This window comes from Pseudorca crassidens, chromosome 11 (assembly GCF_039906515.1).
Source record: "Pseudorca crassidens isolate mPseCra1 chromosome 11, mPseCra1.hap1, whole genome shotgun sequence".
NCBI lineage: Eukaryota > Metazoa > Chordata > Mammalia > Artiodactyla > Delphinidae > Pseudorca > Pseudorca crassidens.
Window position 1 is genome coordinate 11408860 of NC_090306.1, and position 19030 is coordinate 11427889.

At 43.3% G+C, this 19030-nt stretch overlaps 1 protein-coding gene across 1 annotated transcript in view; it reads right to left on the bottom strand.

The window, feature by feature from the left end:
• Positions 1 to 338: 338 nt before the first annotated feature.
• The window catches only part of GUCY2C (guanylate cyclase 2C), a 78446-nt gene continuing 59754 nt past the window's right edge, over positions 339 to 19030 (bottom strand). Inside the window, exons 21-27 of the mRNA XM_067695764.1 lie at positions 18245 to 18403; positions 13867 to 14059; positions 9845 to 10019; positions 6082 to 6180; positions 3747 to 3841; positions 2097 to 2173; positions 339 to 998 (exon numbers count right to left, since the gene is read on the bottom strand). Of these exons, the coding sequence (XP_067551865.1) occupies positions 824 to 998; positions 2097 to 2173; positions 3747 to 3841; positions 6082 to 6180; positions 9845 to 10019; positions 13867 to 14059; positions 18245 to 18403 (973 nt within the window). The 3' untranslated portion in view covers positions 339 to 823. The remainder of the gene's footprint in view (positions 999 to 2096; positions 2174 to 3746; positions 3842 to 6081; positions 6181 to 9844; positions 10020 to 13866; positions 14060 to 18244; positions 18404 to 19030) is intronic.

A 19030-nucleotide genomic window follows, 5' to 3' on the forward strand; every position in this document is an offset into this window, starting at 1 on the left:
TCCCCAGAGATTTCAAGCAGACGAGTCATGCTGGAGTGCCATTAGAAGGGGCAAGAGATTGCTGCTGGATGTGAAAGGGGGTTTGAAGAGTTTGAAGTAATGTGTCTTTACAGGTAAACAGGATTTGAATTTAGCCCAGCTCCTATGGTAGAGGCCTAGACACAAAATTACCACATGCACACAGGTAATGATAAACATCAAGGTTCGTATCCCTGAGCAATGATGCTATTTGCCCTCCTTCAGTGCAGGGGATTTAAGTCAGTTTTTCAGTGAGTGCAAGGCGATGGATGGTGCATTCCAGGAAAAATGGGTGGAAAAGATGGAAACACATCCACAGACCCAGGAAACACTTAACTTTTATTCCTACCTCATATACTGCATATTTTCTGCAAAAATTATGAGTTAAATATAATTTAATGGAGACAAAGTACTTAAAATATAATTGCGACAATTAAAAAAAGAATCCTATCACGAATACAGAAGTAAAAAGAGCCAGTAAACAAAACAAAAATAGGCGAAATAAGAACAAAATCTCCTCAACTTCGAGATGGTACATTCATTCCTCTTCTTTCCCAGGTCGAAGCTCCCTGGGGTAACTGTTGAGATTGGGCCCCAGAGTAAAAGGTAATTATCGCACTGAGGGCACAGCACACATTTGATTCACAGAAGCAAGTCTATGTTCCAGACAGGGCAGCCGAGGCTGAAGAGGTTGCATCTAAGTCTTCTTCCGTTCCACTGAGGTGTCAGGGAAATGGAAGCTTCAGGACACCTGCCCAAGTGCAGCTGGGCTTAGTTTGCCCGAGCCCTTAGACTTCACTGAGGTTTAAAAATGGGTGCTCTCCTTGTCTGTCGTGTTCAGCTGCAAGTATTCCAGGGTGCCCCTCTTGTAGCTGGCTACCCGGGTTGGTTTTCTGTTCCTTATCCCTGAGGCCTGTCTTTTCTGTAAAGAGCTGGCGATCATGTCTACAAACTCGGCTTGCAATCGCTGTTGGCTTTCCCTGGAGAGAGAGTGCGGAGGGAAAACGGATCTTCTCAGCAATTCATACAGACTATCCCTCAGCTCCAGAACCGCCAGTTCCATTCACTGAATACTTGTTGAACACCTGTTCTGGGCTGAACACAGGAAGTCCAGACAACACAAAATGATCCTTGCCTTCCCTTGATGAGCTTAAAGATCTGTCATCCCTGCTCTGTGTAGTTGTAGGAAAAGCAGAATATATTTCGAGCAGGAAATTATTGATATATTTCAATTTCAAAGTGCAACAACATGCTGCGGAATTCGGAGGCACGGTTAGGTTTATACATACCTCTGCAGGGAGGGGAAAGGAAGCCAGGAGGGTGCTAGGCCCCTGCCACCATGAAACTCTGAAAACACATTGGTCCCACACCTTCCTAGGGGTGTGGCTTGTCTGGGGAGGGCTCACAACAGGTGGAGGGTTTCAAGAGTTTAGAAGGGACCTGGGGTGCTCTTAATAAGGGGCCAGGTCCCCCATGACCCAGGGACGATCTGGGTTGACTTGGCATCTCTACGGTCTTCCCCATGTGTCTGGGTCCTGCGTCTAGGAGTCTGCAAAACAGGGTTTCTCCACCACAGCAAAAGCCATTCCAACGGCCACAGTGACTGATCGCAGTGGCCAAGGTGCAACCGGAAGACCATTTGAGTCACCTTTAGGGGAACCTGAAACCGGTTACTTGGACCTGAAACCTGTCTTCCTCATCTCACGGGGAACACATGCTCCATGTGAAGACCCAGACCCGCAGTCCTGGAGCTGGGGGCGTTCCTGTTTCATCGGGTGGCGGCAGAGCACTGCAGGCACGGGAGGCAATGCAGTACAGTGTGCTCCACTGCTCTACTTTTGTCACGACCAGAGGGGCAGGGAGGGAGCCCTAAACTGTCCTCTGGTCTCCTGAGCAGACCTGAAACCCTCTAGCAGTCAGAGAAGGGAGGTTTCCAAGCTTTTTCATGTGTGTAGTCTCTCACCTTGTATTCATTGCATCACTGCCACTGGCAAAGCACTCGACCGCACGTAGCACAACTTACAAAGCCAAGACCTCCCCTGCCCCACCCCTCCCCATCACAGCCCCAGGCAGCTTACTCGGTTGGAGGGGTTGGCAGGTTGTACTCCTGGTCCTTCCCCCCGGTCAGCCAGTAGGTGGTCTCAGTTCCTCTTCCCTAGAGAGAAGAGAAAGGTGTGTACCATGGAGACCAAGACAGTCGGCTCTAGCCCACCGTTCTGACAAGTATCTGTTTCCAAGACATTTCACCTCTGAGTTTCTCATCAGTGCCCATATTTTAGGACAGCACCTGTTCCTGATATGATTTGCATTATCTGTACACCGATCTTTATGTCTAAGTGCCTGTTAAAAAATAAGTCTCTCATCCACCAGACGTGCTTTTTCAAAGTAGAATTTTCTTTTTTCCCAAAAGATATTTCAAAATATCACCACAGCAACAGCACAAGAGCTCTAAATGAAGAAGGAAGAACATTCATCTGCAATCCTGCTACGCCAACGAATCCAACTGGTTTCTGTTGTCTACGTTTTATTCCGGCCCTTTTTGTCCCAAAACTTTGCCACGAAACTTGGCCCACAGTTTCCCCACATTAAGTGTGTAAATTATAAACGCGTGTGCATCGTAATAAACATTCACTAAGTACCACTGGCTGGGCCCATCTGGAGGCTATAAAATAAAGGGAAACACAGGCAATTCTGGTTTTGCTAGAGCTTGTATTTGAAAAGGAGACTGGATGTTTATATTTTTAAAAATCACTCATTCAAAACAATTGTGGTTTGGGGCTCTGTTTGGACTGTAATAATCCTTAGACCACTTCTGTTTTGGGGGGAACACCCTGCAGAAAATGTATTTACGGAGAATTAAAAAAGCAAGTGTGATGTTTGGACACAACTACCTGAAAGGAGGCTCTCCCAGTTGTCACAGAGTAGAGGCCAGCGGCCCTATGACTAGTAGAGGCAGGTGGTCTTGGCCGATCATTGGCTTCAGACCGACTGTGAGTGCGGTTGCCTTCAACTAGCAGCCGGTGGGCCACCTGGAGACGCGCGGAGGCTCTCGAGGGCTGCTGTTCTAAACGTGCGGGGCAGCGTGGCGCATCTGAAACGGGGATTCTTCCGTCTCCCTGCGCATCACAGTCACATAGAGTGCGTGTTTCAAGCACAGATTTCTGATCTACACCCAAGGAGGGTCTGACTCCGCAGGCCTGCGGGGGGAGTCCAGGCATCCGCATTGTAACAAGTGCCCGGACGATGCTGAGGCAGAACGTGGAGCCACACCTTGAGGTTCACTGGTCCAGAACCTCAGAAAAGTACAGCAAGAAAGGTGGCCTTAGAGAGTAGCAGCGTCTTGCAGTAAAAGCGAGGACATAAGTGGGGAGAGGGGGGCTTTGACTAAAGTAGTCCTGCAATAGACTTAGCTCTTGGGAGTGGAGGGGGAACTGGGGACAAACCCGGATACAGGTGAAAGAAATGGTGGCAGCATTTTATAACGTAGTGGCCATAGTTCAAAACATCAGGAGGGGTCTCTGGAGTAAAGGGATGTTCTGAGTTTATAGTCTTCGGTGGTAGCTTCTCCTACAGGGGAGGGTGGGTGATCATTGCGGGGAGAGCAGGAAAGCGCCCTTCGTTCTCATGCTCATCAATATACTGATCATTGGATGTCCAGTCTCAAAGGAGGCATCCCCCAGGTGCTGGTGAGAGCTTTCCTCCGGGTGCTGTCTCCGCGGACTCCTTACCTTTAAGTACGTCTCTCCCCTCACTTCATACAGGAACTGGCACTCCGTTCTCTTCAGGATGGATATCGTGGAGCCGCTCACATGAATCCTCAAGGCTGGAAATGCGGAGCAGATCAATGAAAATCTCACCCGTTTTGAGAGCTATTATGTGGCACCATTGGTTTCCCCTTGAGCCAGAATATTTATTACAGGGGCTCTTGGCAGCTTAGATACTGCAGTAAAAATACTAAAAAATATCATCAGTGAGGTAAGAACTATTATCGCACACGGGAAGAGAGAGGGTCCTGAGGGAGGGGGCTCCTTAGGCTGGCCCCGTAAATTCTCATCCCAGCTCAGAGTGGGAGCCCCTGGGCCTGGCTTTGGATTTAGCCTGTGGTGCTGAGCTCAAAAGGTGGAATTTGCTCTGGTGTCTCCATATAGACATTCCAATAAGTAGCTAAAGTGTTGGCGGCAAGGTGAAGATTCTGGAGAGAGTTACAGAGCCTTGATTTTCTCGTATTTTACTCTTCCCGGGTAACGGTCATCCTTCTAACAAACAAGTGGTGAGGGCAATCTCGTTCACTGATTGATTACTACATAACACCTTCCCACTCTGGGTGCCACAGACAGTAACAACAGTAAGAATAATGAAAACCCCGTATTGCCTGCCTACCATGTACCAGAGGGCTGCTCAATGCTTAAAACACATCACTTCAACTCCTTCCAGAAACACTTCCAGCAAGGTTGGAATCCCATCCTCAATTTGTATCTTCAACTTTCTGATGCCTAGAAAGATGAGGTAACTTCCTCCCAAGCTTACACAGACAGTGACTTGTATAGTTATGATTTTAACCCGTCTGTTTGGCCCCAACCTTATTATTTCCTTTACACCGTGATTTTCTAGTTCAAACCAGTATCAGGTTGTCAGTAGACTGCCAAAATACCATTCTACCACCAGTGTTTTGTAAGCCCGCACACACATTACCAATGCTTTCTTTCTCTCTTGTATATATTTCTAATATTATCATAGTCATAGGTATTTATTGAGCATTTACTAGATGTAACACACACTGCCTCTACCTTGCCAGAAAAAGGCAATATAAGTTTTTGCATATAACAAATACTTATCATTTTCTTTATTAAAACCAATTCCAAGGAAAACCAAATAAAAGAGGAATAGGAAAGTGAACCAGGGTATATACTCTGTATCTAACTCACTGAATTTCTATTCAGTTTAAGAGAAATCCTGCGTGCAGGAACGAAGACCTGACGTAGCCAAAAATAAAAAAAAAAAAAAAAGTAAACCTAAAAAAAAATTTAGCCCTGGAATGCATACCATGTCTTTCGTTTTTCCTTATTAAAGGCTCAGTCCAGCACTTTGTAAGGCTATGTACATCAGGTAAAGTTCAGTGTGCATAGGAGCTTGACATCAGCTGCCTCAATTTATAGCTGTGGTAGTTTGTTCACAGGGGTGTCAAATTTGAAGTCTGTAGGAAACAGATCTGGGGCCCGAGGACAGATTAGTCTGTAGGACTGTCTGACTGTAACATCAGCAACACCAGTAATATCTCCAATTTCTTTTTGGGTCCTTTTCTCAGCTGATGCCTGTGAGGCCATGTAAATGGCGGCTGCTGCCACAGATATCAGGCTCCTTCCAGGAACCAAGTCCAACGCCACAGCTTTACGGGCTATATGTGTAACTACCATCGTACTTTAAATGTCCTAGGAACTCCTTCCTGTCTGCAGGCAATATAGAGACAAGCAGAAGCTATGGCATCATTAGCCCTTCCCTTCAGGCTCTTCTGTTCATACCCTTGGCCTGAATAGATTCCTGTTAAACGGAATTTCTGTTTAACTTACACGGATCTATGCTAAATTTCATGGCTATTCCAGGTAGAGCATGCCTGAATGCATTGCAAATGAACCCAAATTAATGATAACAGTCTAAAACTGAGTCAAAAAGGAAGAATAAAACAGTTATCAGTAGGGCTTCCCTGGTGGCACAGTGGTTGAGAGTCCACCTGCCGATGCAGGGGACGCGGGTTCGTGCCCCGGTCCGGGAAGATCCCACATGCCGCGGAGCGGCTGGGCCCGTGAGCCATGGAGCCTGTGCTCCGCAACAGGAGAGGCCACAGCAGTAAGAGGGCCGCGTACCGCAAAAAAAAAAAAAAAAAAAAAAAAAGTTATCAGTAAACGGCAATTTGTAGCAAGGACTGGATTGACCCAGGCTCACGGCCAGTCAGTGTGAAGAGTCATTCTTCATCTCACTGGCACTTATTCTGCATTTTATCCTACAATTCCCCTCTGCTGGAAGACAGAATCTCTGTCCTCTAAAAAAAGCAGTCTCCCTTCTTACGGAGGCCAGTGGATTCCATCCGCGAGGCTGTGTTGACTGTATCTCCGAACAGGCAATAACGGGGCATCTTGATGCCCACAACTCCGGCAGCACAGGGACCTGAGAGGGACAGAAAACAAGAGGTGGAGGCAACAGAAGTCACACAGTGGAGTGGGGGGGGGGGCAGGCCTCTTCTCAGCGTCACGATGCGCGATACCTCATTTCATGGAGAAGCGGTTCAAGGTGGGAAATGCGACCTGTGACTTTTGCTTTAAGTCAATGTATTCACTGGGGGAGCACCATTATTCAAATCACGCTTTCAGAAAGTATTTTGCTCTAGGACACAGAAGCTCATTGGCAACAAACAAGGCATCCAGAGATCCAGGCTGAAAGGTGTAAAGTGCTCCTTGAGATTATATATATATATGTGTGTGTGTGTATATATATATATATGTATATATATGTATATATATGTGTATATATGTATGTGTATATATGCATATATATGTATATATATACACACACATATATATAAAGATTTATTTATTTAATTTTATTTATTTTATTTATTTTCGGCCACACTGGGTCTTAGTTGTGGCACACGGGATCTTTTGTCGCAGCGCACGCACTTCTATCTAGTTATGGCATGTGGGTTTTCTCTCTCTAGTTGTGGCGCATGGGCTCCAGAGCGCCTGGGCTCTGTAGTTTGCAGCACGCGGGCTCTCTAGTTGAGGTGCGTGAGCTCAGCAGGCTTAGCTGCTCCGCAGCATGTGGGATCTTAGTTCCCTGACCAGGGATCGAACCCGCGTCCCCTGCATTGTTAAGGTGGATTCTTTACCACTGGATCACCAGGGAAGTCCCCCTCTTTAATATATTAAATAGAAGCCTCTCAGGAAGGATGAAGACGATCCCACTGCTTGCTTCCTCTTCCAGCCACACAGCCCGGAGCTCTGAACTGCTGGAGGGCACAGTACACTCAAAGGCTCAGTGGCCCAAGTTTGTTTTATTTTATTTTTATTTAAGTCAGAGTAGCCTTTTTGGCATTGGTGGCCTGATGATGGAAGACCCAGAAGACAAGGACTTGGCATCTTCTTCCCTGAGCATTTCATGCACCATGTGAATACAGAATGGGGAGCCTGTCGCACAAGGATACTCCAAAAGGAAGAATAAAAGCCAAGGCAAGGCGATGCACGGTGGCATATCAGGTAGGAAAGAAGGGTTTGCTCATGCAAGCATTTGTGTGGAATGACGGAATGCAAGGAGTTAAAATTTTTGAAGTTAAAGATTAACTCAGAAACTGCAAAATCGGGTTTTGGATAGAGGTAACTATTGATTTTATGGTTGGCTGATTGGGTTTTGACCTCTATGAGTTTCTTGATAGATTCGTCCTACAAATATTCTGTGTTTATGAACACTGAAAAAATTGAACATTGAGTTGTTCATTGTTTATGAACACTGAAAAAATAAAAATACTGAACCCTCCCCTGTTAGGTTCAATGCAAAAAACAAAACCAACCACAGAGAAATAAAAAACAAGCAAAAACAGCAGCAGCTACTTGATTAGAAGCTCTCTGAGCTTCCCAGAATCTAAAATATGACACAAATGAACTTATCTACGAAACAGATACAGACTCACAGACATAGAGAACAACCTGTGGTTGCCAAGGGGGAGGGGGGATGAGGGGAGGGACAGACTGGGAGTTTGGGATTAGCAGATGCAAACTAGTATATGTATGTATAAATGAATCACTTTGCTGTACACCAGAAATTAATACATTGTAAATCAACTATACTTCAATAAAATAAATTAAAAAAAAAAAAAAGATCTCTGAGCTTCCCAAGGCTGTGCCTTGACTAGTCACTTCAAAAACGGAATGATAAAACTGGGAAGGGCCTGGAGGTGGAAAACGCCTGCAGATGTTATGTTTTGTCTTCAACTATCAATATTTAACTGCAACCTTTTAATTTCTTAGGGATAAACCCGTCTCGGTATATGTGTCTACTATTTACTCTCATTCCAGCCCAATGTGACAGTGCCTGAGCCCTGGCAGTCACTCAGGCATTGAGTAGGTCACAGAGGAAAAGAGAGGGGACCAGGACCCAGAGCTCCATTCTCTCTCCCTGGTTCCATCAGTTCTGCTGCTGTCCCTTCCTCCAGGCCCGACAATTTGTGATGGGTCAGGGAGATGCCGAACAGTTCCCTTATGTGTATATGTAAACATCTACGACAATTTGGTTGTGACGTGACTGGGGAAGGCCACAGCTATGTTCCTGGCTGTCAAAGATGTGGCAGCAGTTTTTAACTTCTAGATACTGTCACTCTGAGACTCTCACTGATTCATTACTCAACCAAATATTTACTGTCTGACTCTGTGCTAGGCACGGTGGATACAGGATGACTTTTGCAAATGCAGTTGTCTGGCCCTCACCACAAAGCCTGGAGTGACCTCTTGGGTTTTCTCTACCCTGTGTCTTCTGTGAGGCTTGGAGGGCAGAAAAAGGGGCAATGACAAGAAATTATAGGGAGATGTGATTTACTTTAACACAAGGAAAGACTGTCTAACAATTACAACTATTTGATAAAGGAGTGAGCTGACTTTGGAAATACTGAGTTTTCAGGGAGTCCTGGGATTATTTGTTCTAAACGTGGTTATATTATTATTTATCTTGGAAAGTATAATTTATGCCCTGTAAAAGATTAATCTAGATGACTTCTGAGTTCCTCTACCACTATATTTTTCTGTAATACCATAAGTCCCTACATAGGAACGAGCTCTGTTCCGAGAGCGTGTTAAGTCTAATTTGTTTGTAAGTCCAACAAAGTTAGCCTAGGTAACCAACTCACACAATTGGCTATATAGTACTGTACTGTAATAGGTTTATAATACTTTTCACACAAATAATACATAAAAAACAAACACAAAAAATAAAGAACACATTTTTAATCTTACAGTACAGTACCTTGAAAAGCACAGTAGTAGCAGCGACGTCATCGCTGCTTTTACGCTCACTTCTGGACATCCTGGGCTCGAAATAAAGATACTGTACTACTGTACTCTAAACAGTACTGTACAGTAAAGTACACAAAAGCACAACCACTTGTAGAGGATGCACGCATGTGACAACATACGCCAGACATGTGAACTAACTTACATGACTGGACACGCGAACGCATGTTTGCATCTTTAAAAGTTCGCAACTTGAAGGTTCGTATGTAGGGGACTTGCTGTATTCGTAACTCATCTTCTCAAATCTCTACATTCAAGGTTGGATAAGGTTCATGGTCTTTAAAGTGATCCATGTACTTTCTGTACCACTGAGGGGTTGGGGGAACATAAACGCCCTTTTATTGTAGGGATCTGAACAGATATGTTTTCCCCCTGTAGATAACATAATCCATTTAAGATACTGTAATATTTCAGTGGGAAAAAAATACACAGAAGTTGGGGGTGGGGGAGAGGGAGGGAATGGGGAAGAGATAAATGACATAGTAAATAGGGCAGCTTGAATAGGAAGTCCGGAGCTTGGTATTTTAGTTCGTGGTTGGTGGGTGTTTATCGTTCCATGAGTGCTGTCACGGCTGTCGTTTCCTAGAACTCTCCAGAGACTAATTATAGGTCTAATTATGTCAGGATGTGTAACGGGACTTCGTATTTGGCAGGAGGATTCAAGAGTAAACCTCATGTGAAAACTGATCACGTTTGAAGATCCTTTAACCTTTCTGATTTAGTCGGTGCACACAGGTACATACGGTTCTCGATTGCTACAATGCTCAACTACATACCAGAGTGAATTCCAATGCGGATCCATATTGGGAGGCCAGGAAGATGCTCTAGCTCAAAGGTCCCCATGAAGCTGAGGATGTCCAAAGCCATCTTGGCGATGTCAATTGCATGTCGGTTGCCATTTCTCTTAGGCAAACCACTAGCCACCATGTAGGCATCACCAATGGTTTCCACCTGTGGAAGTAGTTTCTCATTAGTGAATCTGCCCCTTCTAATGGCACAAGAAATCAAACAGAAGCAGTTAGTCACATAAAAAATTGGCTTCCCTGGTGGCGCAGTGGTTAGGAGTCCACCTGCCAATGCAGGGGACTCGGGTTCGTGCCCCGGTCCAGGAAGATCCCACATGCCACGGAGCGGCTGGGCCCGTGAGCCATGGCCGCTGAGCCTGCGCGTCTGGAGCCTGTGCTCCGCAACGGGAGAGGCCACAACAGTGAGGGGCCCGTGTAGCAAAAAAAAAAAAAAAATTTTCGAGAACTCAGTATGAGCATGGCCCTGTACGCTTTTTCTGGGACTAGTTCAAGACCAGTTCTATGCTAATTTCTTCAGGGTTTTTATAGCCTAGTGAAATAGTTGATAAAACAACTATAAAGGATTTTTTAAAAAATATATTTTAAATTAATTTTTGGCTGTGTTGGGTCTTCGTGGCTGCGCACGGGCTTTCTCTAGTTGTGGCAAGCAGGGGCTACTCTTCATTGCGGTGCACAAGACTCTCATTGCGGTGGCTTCTCTTGTTGCGGAGCACGGGCTCTAGGCGCACGGGCTGCAGTAGTTGTGGTGCACGGGCTTAGTTGCTCCGCAGCATGTGGGATCTTCCTGGATCAGGGCTTGAACACATGTCGCCTGCATTGGCAGGCGGATTCTTAACCACTGCACCACCAGGGAAGTCCCCGCTATAAAGGATTTTAACCATATGAAAGTACTTTATAATAATATGAATCATCCAGATGTGATGACAATTCTATCAATGTTGAAATAATCTGAATGGTTTTATATAATTTTAGGAACACCTCTAAATACCAGAAAAGTCATCTTTGGCTCTTATCATTTTTTATAAACTATTTGACAAAAAATAATTATAAAACCCAAAATGGATTAAAGACCTAAATGTAAAGTCAGACACTATAAAACTCTTAGGGAAAACACAGGCAGAACACTCTATGACATAAATCACAGCAAGATCCTTTCTGACCCACCTCCTAGAGAAATGGAAATAAAAACAAAAATAAACAAATGGGACCTAATGAAACCTAAAGGCTTTTGCACAGCAAAGGAAACCATAAACAAGATGAAAAGACAACCCTCAGAATGGGAGAAAATATTTGCAAACGAAGCAACTGACAAAGGATTAATCTCCAAAATATACAAGCAGCTCAGTATCAAAAAAACAAACAGCCCAATACAAAAATGGGCAGAAGACCTAAAGAGACATTTCTCCAGAGAAGATATACAGGTTGCCAACAAACACATGAAAGGATGCTCAACATCACTAATCATTAGAGAAATGCAAGTCAAAACTACAATGAGATATCATCTCACACCAGTCAGAATGGCCATCATCAAAAAATCTAGAAACAATAAATGCTGGAGAGGGTGTGGAGAAAAGGGAACCCTCTTACACTGTTGGTGGGAATGTAAATTGATACAGCCACTGTGGAGAACAGTATGGAGGTTCCTTAAAAAACTAAAAATAGAACTACCATACGACCCAGCAATCCCACTACTGGGCACATACCCTGAGAAAACCATAATTCAAAATGAGTCATGTACCACAATGTTCACTGCAGCACTATTTACAATAGCCAGGACATGGAAGCAACCTAAGTGTCCATCGACAGATGAATGGATAAAGATGTGGCACATATATACGATGGAATATTACTCAGCCATAAAAAGAAACGAAATTGAGTTGTTTGTAGTGAGGTGGATGGACCTAGAGTCTGTCATACAGAGTGAAGTAAGTCAGAAAGAGAAAAACAAATACCGTATGCTAACACATATACATGGAATCTAAAAAAAAAAAAAAAAAAAAAAAGGTTCTGATGAACCTAGGGGCAAGACAGGAATAAAGACACACATGTAGAGAATGGACCTGAGGGCACCGGGAGGGGTAAGGGTAAGCTGGGACGAAGTGAGAGAGTGGCATGGACATATATACACTACCAAATGTAAAACAGATAGCTAGTGGGAAGCAGCCGCATAGCACGGGGAGATCAGCTCGGTGCTTTGTGACCACCTAGAGGGGTGGGATAGGGAGGGTGGGAGGGAGACGCAAGAGGGAGGGGATATGGGGATATATGTATATGCATAGCTGATTCACTTTGTTATATAGCAGAAACTAACACAACATTGTAAAGCAATTATACTCCAATAAAGATGTTAAAAAAATAAATAATAATAATTATAGGTTTCTCTAATATATAATACACTTTCTTGTACTATGATGATTCCAATCACTTTTCTTGTAATAGGCAGTAGACCTATTTATTCTTTGATAAGTGTTCTCCCTTTTAATATTATTTTCATAATCATATACATTGTTCACGTGTGTTGGTTAGTTAACTTCATTTTGCTGAGTATCTCTAAAATGCATAATCGGGCTTCCCTGGTGGCGCAGTGGTTGAGAGTCCGCCTGCCGATGCAGGGGACACGGGTTCGTGCCCCGGTCCGGTAAGATCCCACATGCCGCGGAGCGGCTGGGCCCGTGAGCCATCGCCACTGAGCCTGCGCGTCCGGAGCCTGTGCTCCGCAACGGGAGAGGCCACAGCAGTGAGAGGCCCATCTACCACAAAAAAGGAAAAAAAAAAAAAAATGCATAATCATTTTCTATTCAACGGGAACTCTTGTTAGCATGGCTTTCTGATCTACATAGGGTGAGGACTGGGCTAAGATAAATCCTAAAAGGAAGTCCTTCCTGTGGGTAAAACCATCATAACAGACTGTTACATGAATGACCCCTAAACTTAAGCATACAGAGTTTTAGTCATATTGTTTATCTCAGTAATCTTCAAAATAATCCATTGAGTTAGGTATTATTGTGCCATTTTACTGATAGGTAGATTGAGACTTGCTGAAATTAAATACTATATTTTATGAGGTCATGCAATGAGGTGTGGCAACCTGGGATTTGAATAAAGAGCTCTAATTCTGAAGTTACTTGTTCCACATGCTCTGCTGCTTTTCCAACATGAAAATGTGGGAATGCAATTCTCCTTTACTCTTCCGATTCAGACATTATCAGCCCGGAACTGGCCGGCACCCTGGTCAGGCAACAGATCCAGCTCTGTTCTTTACTCTTCTTCGAACGATGCTTGCTACTTCAGCAACAATGACAAAAGATTCCAATTCTCCTGAGAATAACTCTGGTACCTTCTCTCCTTCATTCATAATCAGCCTAAACACTGCCCATTTTGTGAAGATGACTGAAGAGTAAACGATTTTCCCTAAATTTAACACCCCAAATTCATTCCTGCTGGACTGTATGTTGTGTCTTTCATATTGGTCCTTAAAGTCACAAGGTCATTTCGACTTACGACCCTTCTTATTCTTCCACTTCCCTTCACTTTTAGCTCAGATTCAACCACTAATTCATTAAATCTTAAATTACAAAGGACAAGACCTGAGTAGAGTTGGCCTCTGTATCCACAGGTTCCGCACTGTGGATTCAATGAACCATGAATCAAAAATATTTAAACAAAATTCCAGAAAGTTCCAAAATGTAAAACTTGAATTTGCCACACTCCAGCAACTATTTATATAGCATCTACATTGTATTAGGTATTATAAGTAATCTAGAGATGATTTAAAGTACATGGGGATGTACATAGGTCATATGCAAATATGCCATTTTATACAAGGGACTTGAGCATCTGGGGATTTGGGGATCCATGGGGGTCCTGGAACCAATCCTGGGGCAGAGGGGCTAGTGGGTAGCGACGGAGGACTGTAATAACAGAAACAACCAATTCTGGTTCTGCTGACCTGGGGCTGAACCATCATTCAGCCTATTAGGTGAAGTGGTTACCTTGTACACGTCGTGGTGATCGAGAATGCGGTCAAAATTCTTATAGATGTCATTGAGCATGTCCACCACTTCCATGGGGGTGCTATACTTGCAGATGGTGGTGAACCCCACAATGTCACTGAAGTAGATTGTAACTTCCTCGTATAGTTCAGGCTCCACGATGCCTTTCTCCTTCAGAGACTTGACCACCAGCCTAGATGAGGAAGCGAAAAACAAGGCCTTCAACTTCAGCAAATTTCTTCTTCCCCTACAGAAATCTTTGAGGCTGTACTAATTGTCCACCAGGAATTCTAAAATTGGGGATTTCCAGTGAATTGTGTGGCTAGGAAGCAAAGACAGTTGGCATGAACCGAATGTATGGATATACTACACACACACATAACACATCTATCTGACCTCAGATGAATAGGAGGTTCAGTATTAATACTTGATTATAACACTAATATACATGTACACGTAACTGTAATACCTACACAATCCTAATACTTGCTCACTTTTTACCTCTCTATTGATAGCTTCTTCTAGATAGCGCTCTACATCCAGAAGCCGAGAAGGAGAGTGTGTCATTGATGTAAGAGCTTGACTCACGATAGCTATCAGATCTGACTTTCTCATCAGTAAATAGTTTTACTTCCCTGGCATATTTAACACGGCCTTGTTTAATATCACTATGAAGAAATAATGTATTTAAAATGAATTCTGATATATTCTGAACCCGGATTTATTTGAAACATTTTGGAGCAGAATTGGGTCCTTTAAAAAGCAACATCAGTTACCACGTAAACAAGTTAAAATTCTGCTAAAACTGCACAAGTCGAATAGAAGCAACTTAGACTATCTCTGTTGAACAGACATAAAGGGCAGTATATTAGGCTCAGAATTAAGAGAGAAGAACCACAAGAAGAGATGCCACGCTTCCTTTATGTGCCAAGTTGCCTTTTCATTGAGTAAATGGGGTGGAGGGGTGCTGACATGAGGCTGCGTGTTCCCTGTCTGCCTTTGGGATCACTTGGTAAAGGACCAGAGTACGGACCACCTGCAAGCTGGGAGGTACGACAGAGGTCATAAAATCCCTTACTTTTCCAGATGAGAAAGCTGAGGCTTAAAAAGAAAGTATGGGGAGTTCCCTGGCGGCCCAGTGGTTAGGACTCCATGCTTTCACTGTCCAGAGCCTGGGTTCAATCCCTGGTCGGGGAACTGAGATCCCACAAGCTGCACGGTGCAGCCAGAAAAACCCAACCAAATAAAAAGTATGACTTGCACAAGGTCCCAGAGCCACTGAGGGCAGAGCCAGTGCTGGAACTCAGTAACTTCCACCCTTCACATTCCTGCACAACCCAGGCCTCGGATCCTCGGGGTGATGGGGAAGATTTGGAGGTGTGCTGGCTGCAGTAAAGGAAGAAGGTCTGGCACTTTCCTGGAAAACAGACAGCCAACCAACCACCAGCATTCCCAAAACTCATTTAGAAAACCTTCAGAGCATCAGGGGAGGTCCTTGCAGTGGGTACGATGATGAAATCCGGAAACTTGAAAACCGTCCCCGCCGTGTGGCTGGTCAGATTCGCAGGGGCACGTCTGGGGCGGCGGTTCTTTACGTGCCCCGTGGAAGGGTGCAGATTATTTGGAGGCTACACAGACTAATGATAAGATTGGATACTTCGCCATCTTTGCCCTTCATTTTACTGCTTATAGCTGAAAAGTCATACGAGCTTAGAAAATAGTATGTTACCTGAGAGAGAAACTAATGTTGGTGGATAAATGAAGGAACGGCTATGACTTAACCTGGTGAACTTTGATAACAGGTTTTTGCTGACACAGTATACAGAGTCTTAGAAGTGCTTCCCACAGGTAGGTAGTTTTTTCCATAGGTAGAAAAAACTTCTATTTTAACCTGTTTCAAACCCCCCAGGAGTACGTGAAATAAGTGTCTAGCTCCTACCTGCAACTTATTCACAATTCTGCTGTAATATTTATTTTGGATTCGTCTAGGTGTCATGCATGTATATTTTAGTTTTCTTTTGCAAATATAAAGAACTTGTATATAAATGATCAAAGTGACTTGCCCTGCAGTCACTGTGTATTGCAGCCCTTGCCCTACAGTCTTTGGTGATCCAACAGGAACATCTCCCGTCTAGTGGTCAACATGGCACACTGAACCAAGGGTAGGAAAAAAATCCACGGTGCTGAGCCAGCTGTTTCAAATCGTGAGTGTCATTATTGGTTAAAACCATCAGTGATAAAAAGCTGGGAAGGCAGCTAAATCATCAGGATGTTGTTTTTGTCACAACTCAGCATGAAAGGCCAGGCAAGGACTGATGCATTACATAAAGAACATTCGCAGAGCACTAACAGAAACTCCATCTCTAAAGTGAATAATAAGGGCTCCAGCCTATGCCCAGGGTACCAATGCCAGGCTGAGGGCACATGGGTTCTGCATTAGGCTTTCTTCAGGGCCAGATGGCTGAACAGGGCATGTGTGTAACTCCTACCTCCTCATTCAGGCTTGTAGAACAGAAACTATTTCTTTATTTAGAAAACAACTCATACGAGCTCAAAATCATTCCTTTATTAATGTAGAGCTGATATGCTCAATGAGCATGGGTTCAAAATAAAATAATAATTAATGCAAGTAATATATAAAAGTCGTAACTACTATGCATAGTAATAACAACCATGGACGTTACAGACACTGTGCTAAGTACCCTACATTGTGCACATTATTTTAGAGGATTCTTTGAGCCAGCCTATGACGGGAAACAGGCTTGCAGTGTTTAGGTAACTTGTCCAAGGCTGCAGATCACAAGTAGGTGGTGGAACCATGATTTGAAGTCAGGCCTAGCTGACCTCAGTTTCCATGATTTCACCCAATGCGACACTGCCTCGCTTATCCTTAATCTAAGAGGACAGTTTATCATTCATTGAGCAGAGAAAATCACCTCTCTTTTGTGACAGTTGTGGGTCCCTTGGTCCAACCTATTTCCCAGCTGTTCACATTTTAATTTCTTGCTTATCTTAACATTTCTTAGTTATTACCTGAGGACCAACACTTATAAAACGTTAAACTGGGATTTCAACCTTAATTTCTTTCTCTTCTGTCATGGTTGTAATATTGTTTCACAAAATAGAGGTCAGCCCGTAGATGCCTGTGTGATGAGACACCTGGGGAGAGTGGAACCATACCTTCTCCACTAAAGATGCTCCCACTTCTTGTAATTTGGCCTCTACTTTGAGGCAGACAGAAGAAAGCAAAGAAACTAACACTTAGTGCCTGAAAATGCCTTAAAGCTTACAGATTCTGTAGGAAAACTTTAATTTCCATTTTTGGACTGGGGAGAGACAGTGACTGGCCTAAGGTCCCAGACTTAGCAGAAGTGGCCAAGAGGTGCTGGAACCCAGGTCACCTTAACTCTACCGTCCATGCTCCTTCCATGGTACCACACAGCCACTGGAAAACAGCCTCTTTCTTCTAGCTATTCAGACAGTGCAAACCAGGGCAAGGCTTAGCAAGGTACATGAATTTTTAAAAAAAAAATATTTTCTCATATTTTATTGTGCAATATAAACGTGACTAAAATGCACTAAGTAACAACATGTTATATTTAAATCAGCACTAAATTAAAATGTTTGGTGGGAAATAGCATAATTTATTTTAATACACTCCAACTCAGTCTGAAGGTGAGCAGTTTACTTCTGAAGGTTTAGAGATTCTACCTATAGCTTATTATTGAAACAGACAAATTTTTTGGTCTCTTTCTTCACCTTTGATTTTTAAAAATTCTTCTTCTTGGGCTTTCCTGGTGGCGCAGTGGTTGAGAATCCGCCTGCCGATGCAGGGGACATGGGTTTGTGCCCCGGTCCGGGAAGATCCCACATGCCGTGGAGCGGCTGGGCCCGTGAGCCATGGCCGCTGAGGCTGCGTGTCCGGAAGGGGCCACAACAGTGAGAGTTCCGTGTAAAAAAAAAAAAAACAAAACAAACAAACAAAAAAATTCTTCTTCCTTAGTTCACAGTGTCATAGAAGTGTAAAATAAGACTGATAGAAACCACTCTAAAACGTATGGCTTTATATACATAAAAAATTCAATAATGTTGTCACAACGCCTAATACAGTATGATTCTTATTTATTTACTAGCATCCAGAATAAATACATGTTCTGTACATATTAAATTGTTCAAGTGTATCTAGAGCAGTGCCTGGAAAAGTGGGGATACGTGCATTTTTAAACACAACAATCTGTTGAAGAATATGCGAAAGGGACCAATCCTATATAAATACAGAGAAGACCAATGCTAGACAAATACGCTTTGGCTTTCAGCCTTAAGGGCTGAGCATGTCTGCGGAGTCTGGAAGATCACGTCCGCGGGAGGACTTCCTTACCTTGGGAGCAACATGAAATTAAGCCTGTCAGCCCTGTCCCTCTCTGCCTTGTACAGCTGTGTCCTTTCTTCCACCAGATGTTCCAGGTTTCGGGAATACAGCTGCAGACGTCGGATCAAGGTATCCATATAAGTTTCATTTTTTTGGTCATGGAAAAGGCTGTAGGTAGTGATAGATGAAGAGGTCTCCATATTATCAAGAAAACATGAACATCCATTAAAACAATGGGTAAATATCATAGACAGGTAATTAAACTAAGAAAGGATAAAAATGACCAACAAATGTAGCAAAAATTTTTAACCTGAGGAAGGATCAAAGAAATAACATTTTTTTTTTTAGAAATAGCATTTTAAAAAAAGAAAAACAAATGTGAGCACAATGGTAATCAATGTAGGTAAGACGGAAGAAAAAGATACATTACAGCCTTTCTGGAGGGAAATCTGGTAAAATGTGTCATAAGCTTTAAGAATGCTCGTGCCGATCGGCCCATCAACCCTACTTCTAAGAATTATCCGAAGCAAACAATCACGCATGTGCTGAAAGTTAACTACAAAGAAAGCCACGGTATTCTTCACAAGCAAACATTTAAAAGTAACCTAAATGTGTAACAAAAAGTGATTGAAATATGAAACGATGGAATATGAATGTATCATTAAACACAAATTAGAATCGTGGTACACACAAAGATGCTACCTCTATATTAATAAGTGAAAAAAGCCAGTTTATAAAACAGCAAAAATTATCGTCCCATTTTTAATTTTTGAAAACTGGTGGCCATCTATTAAA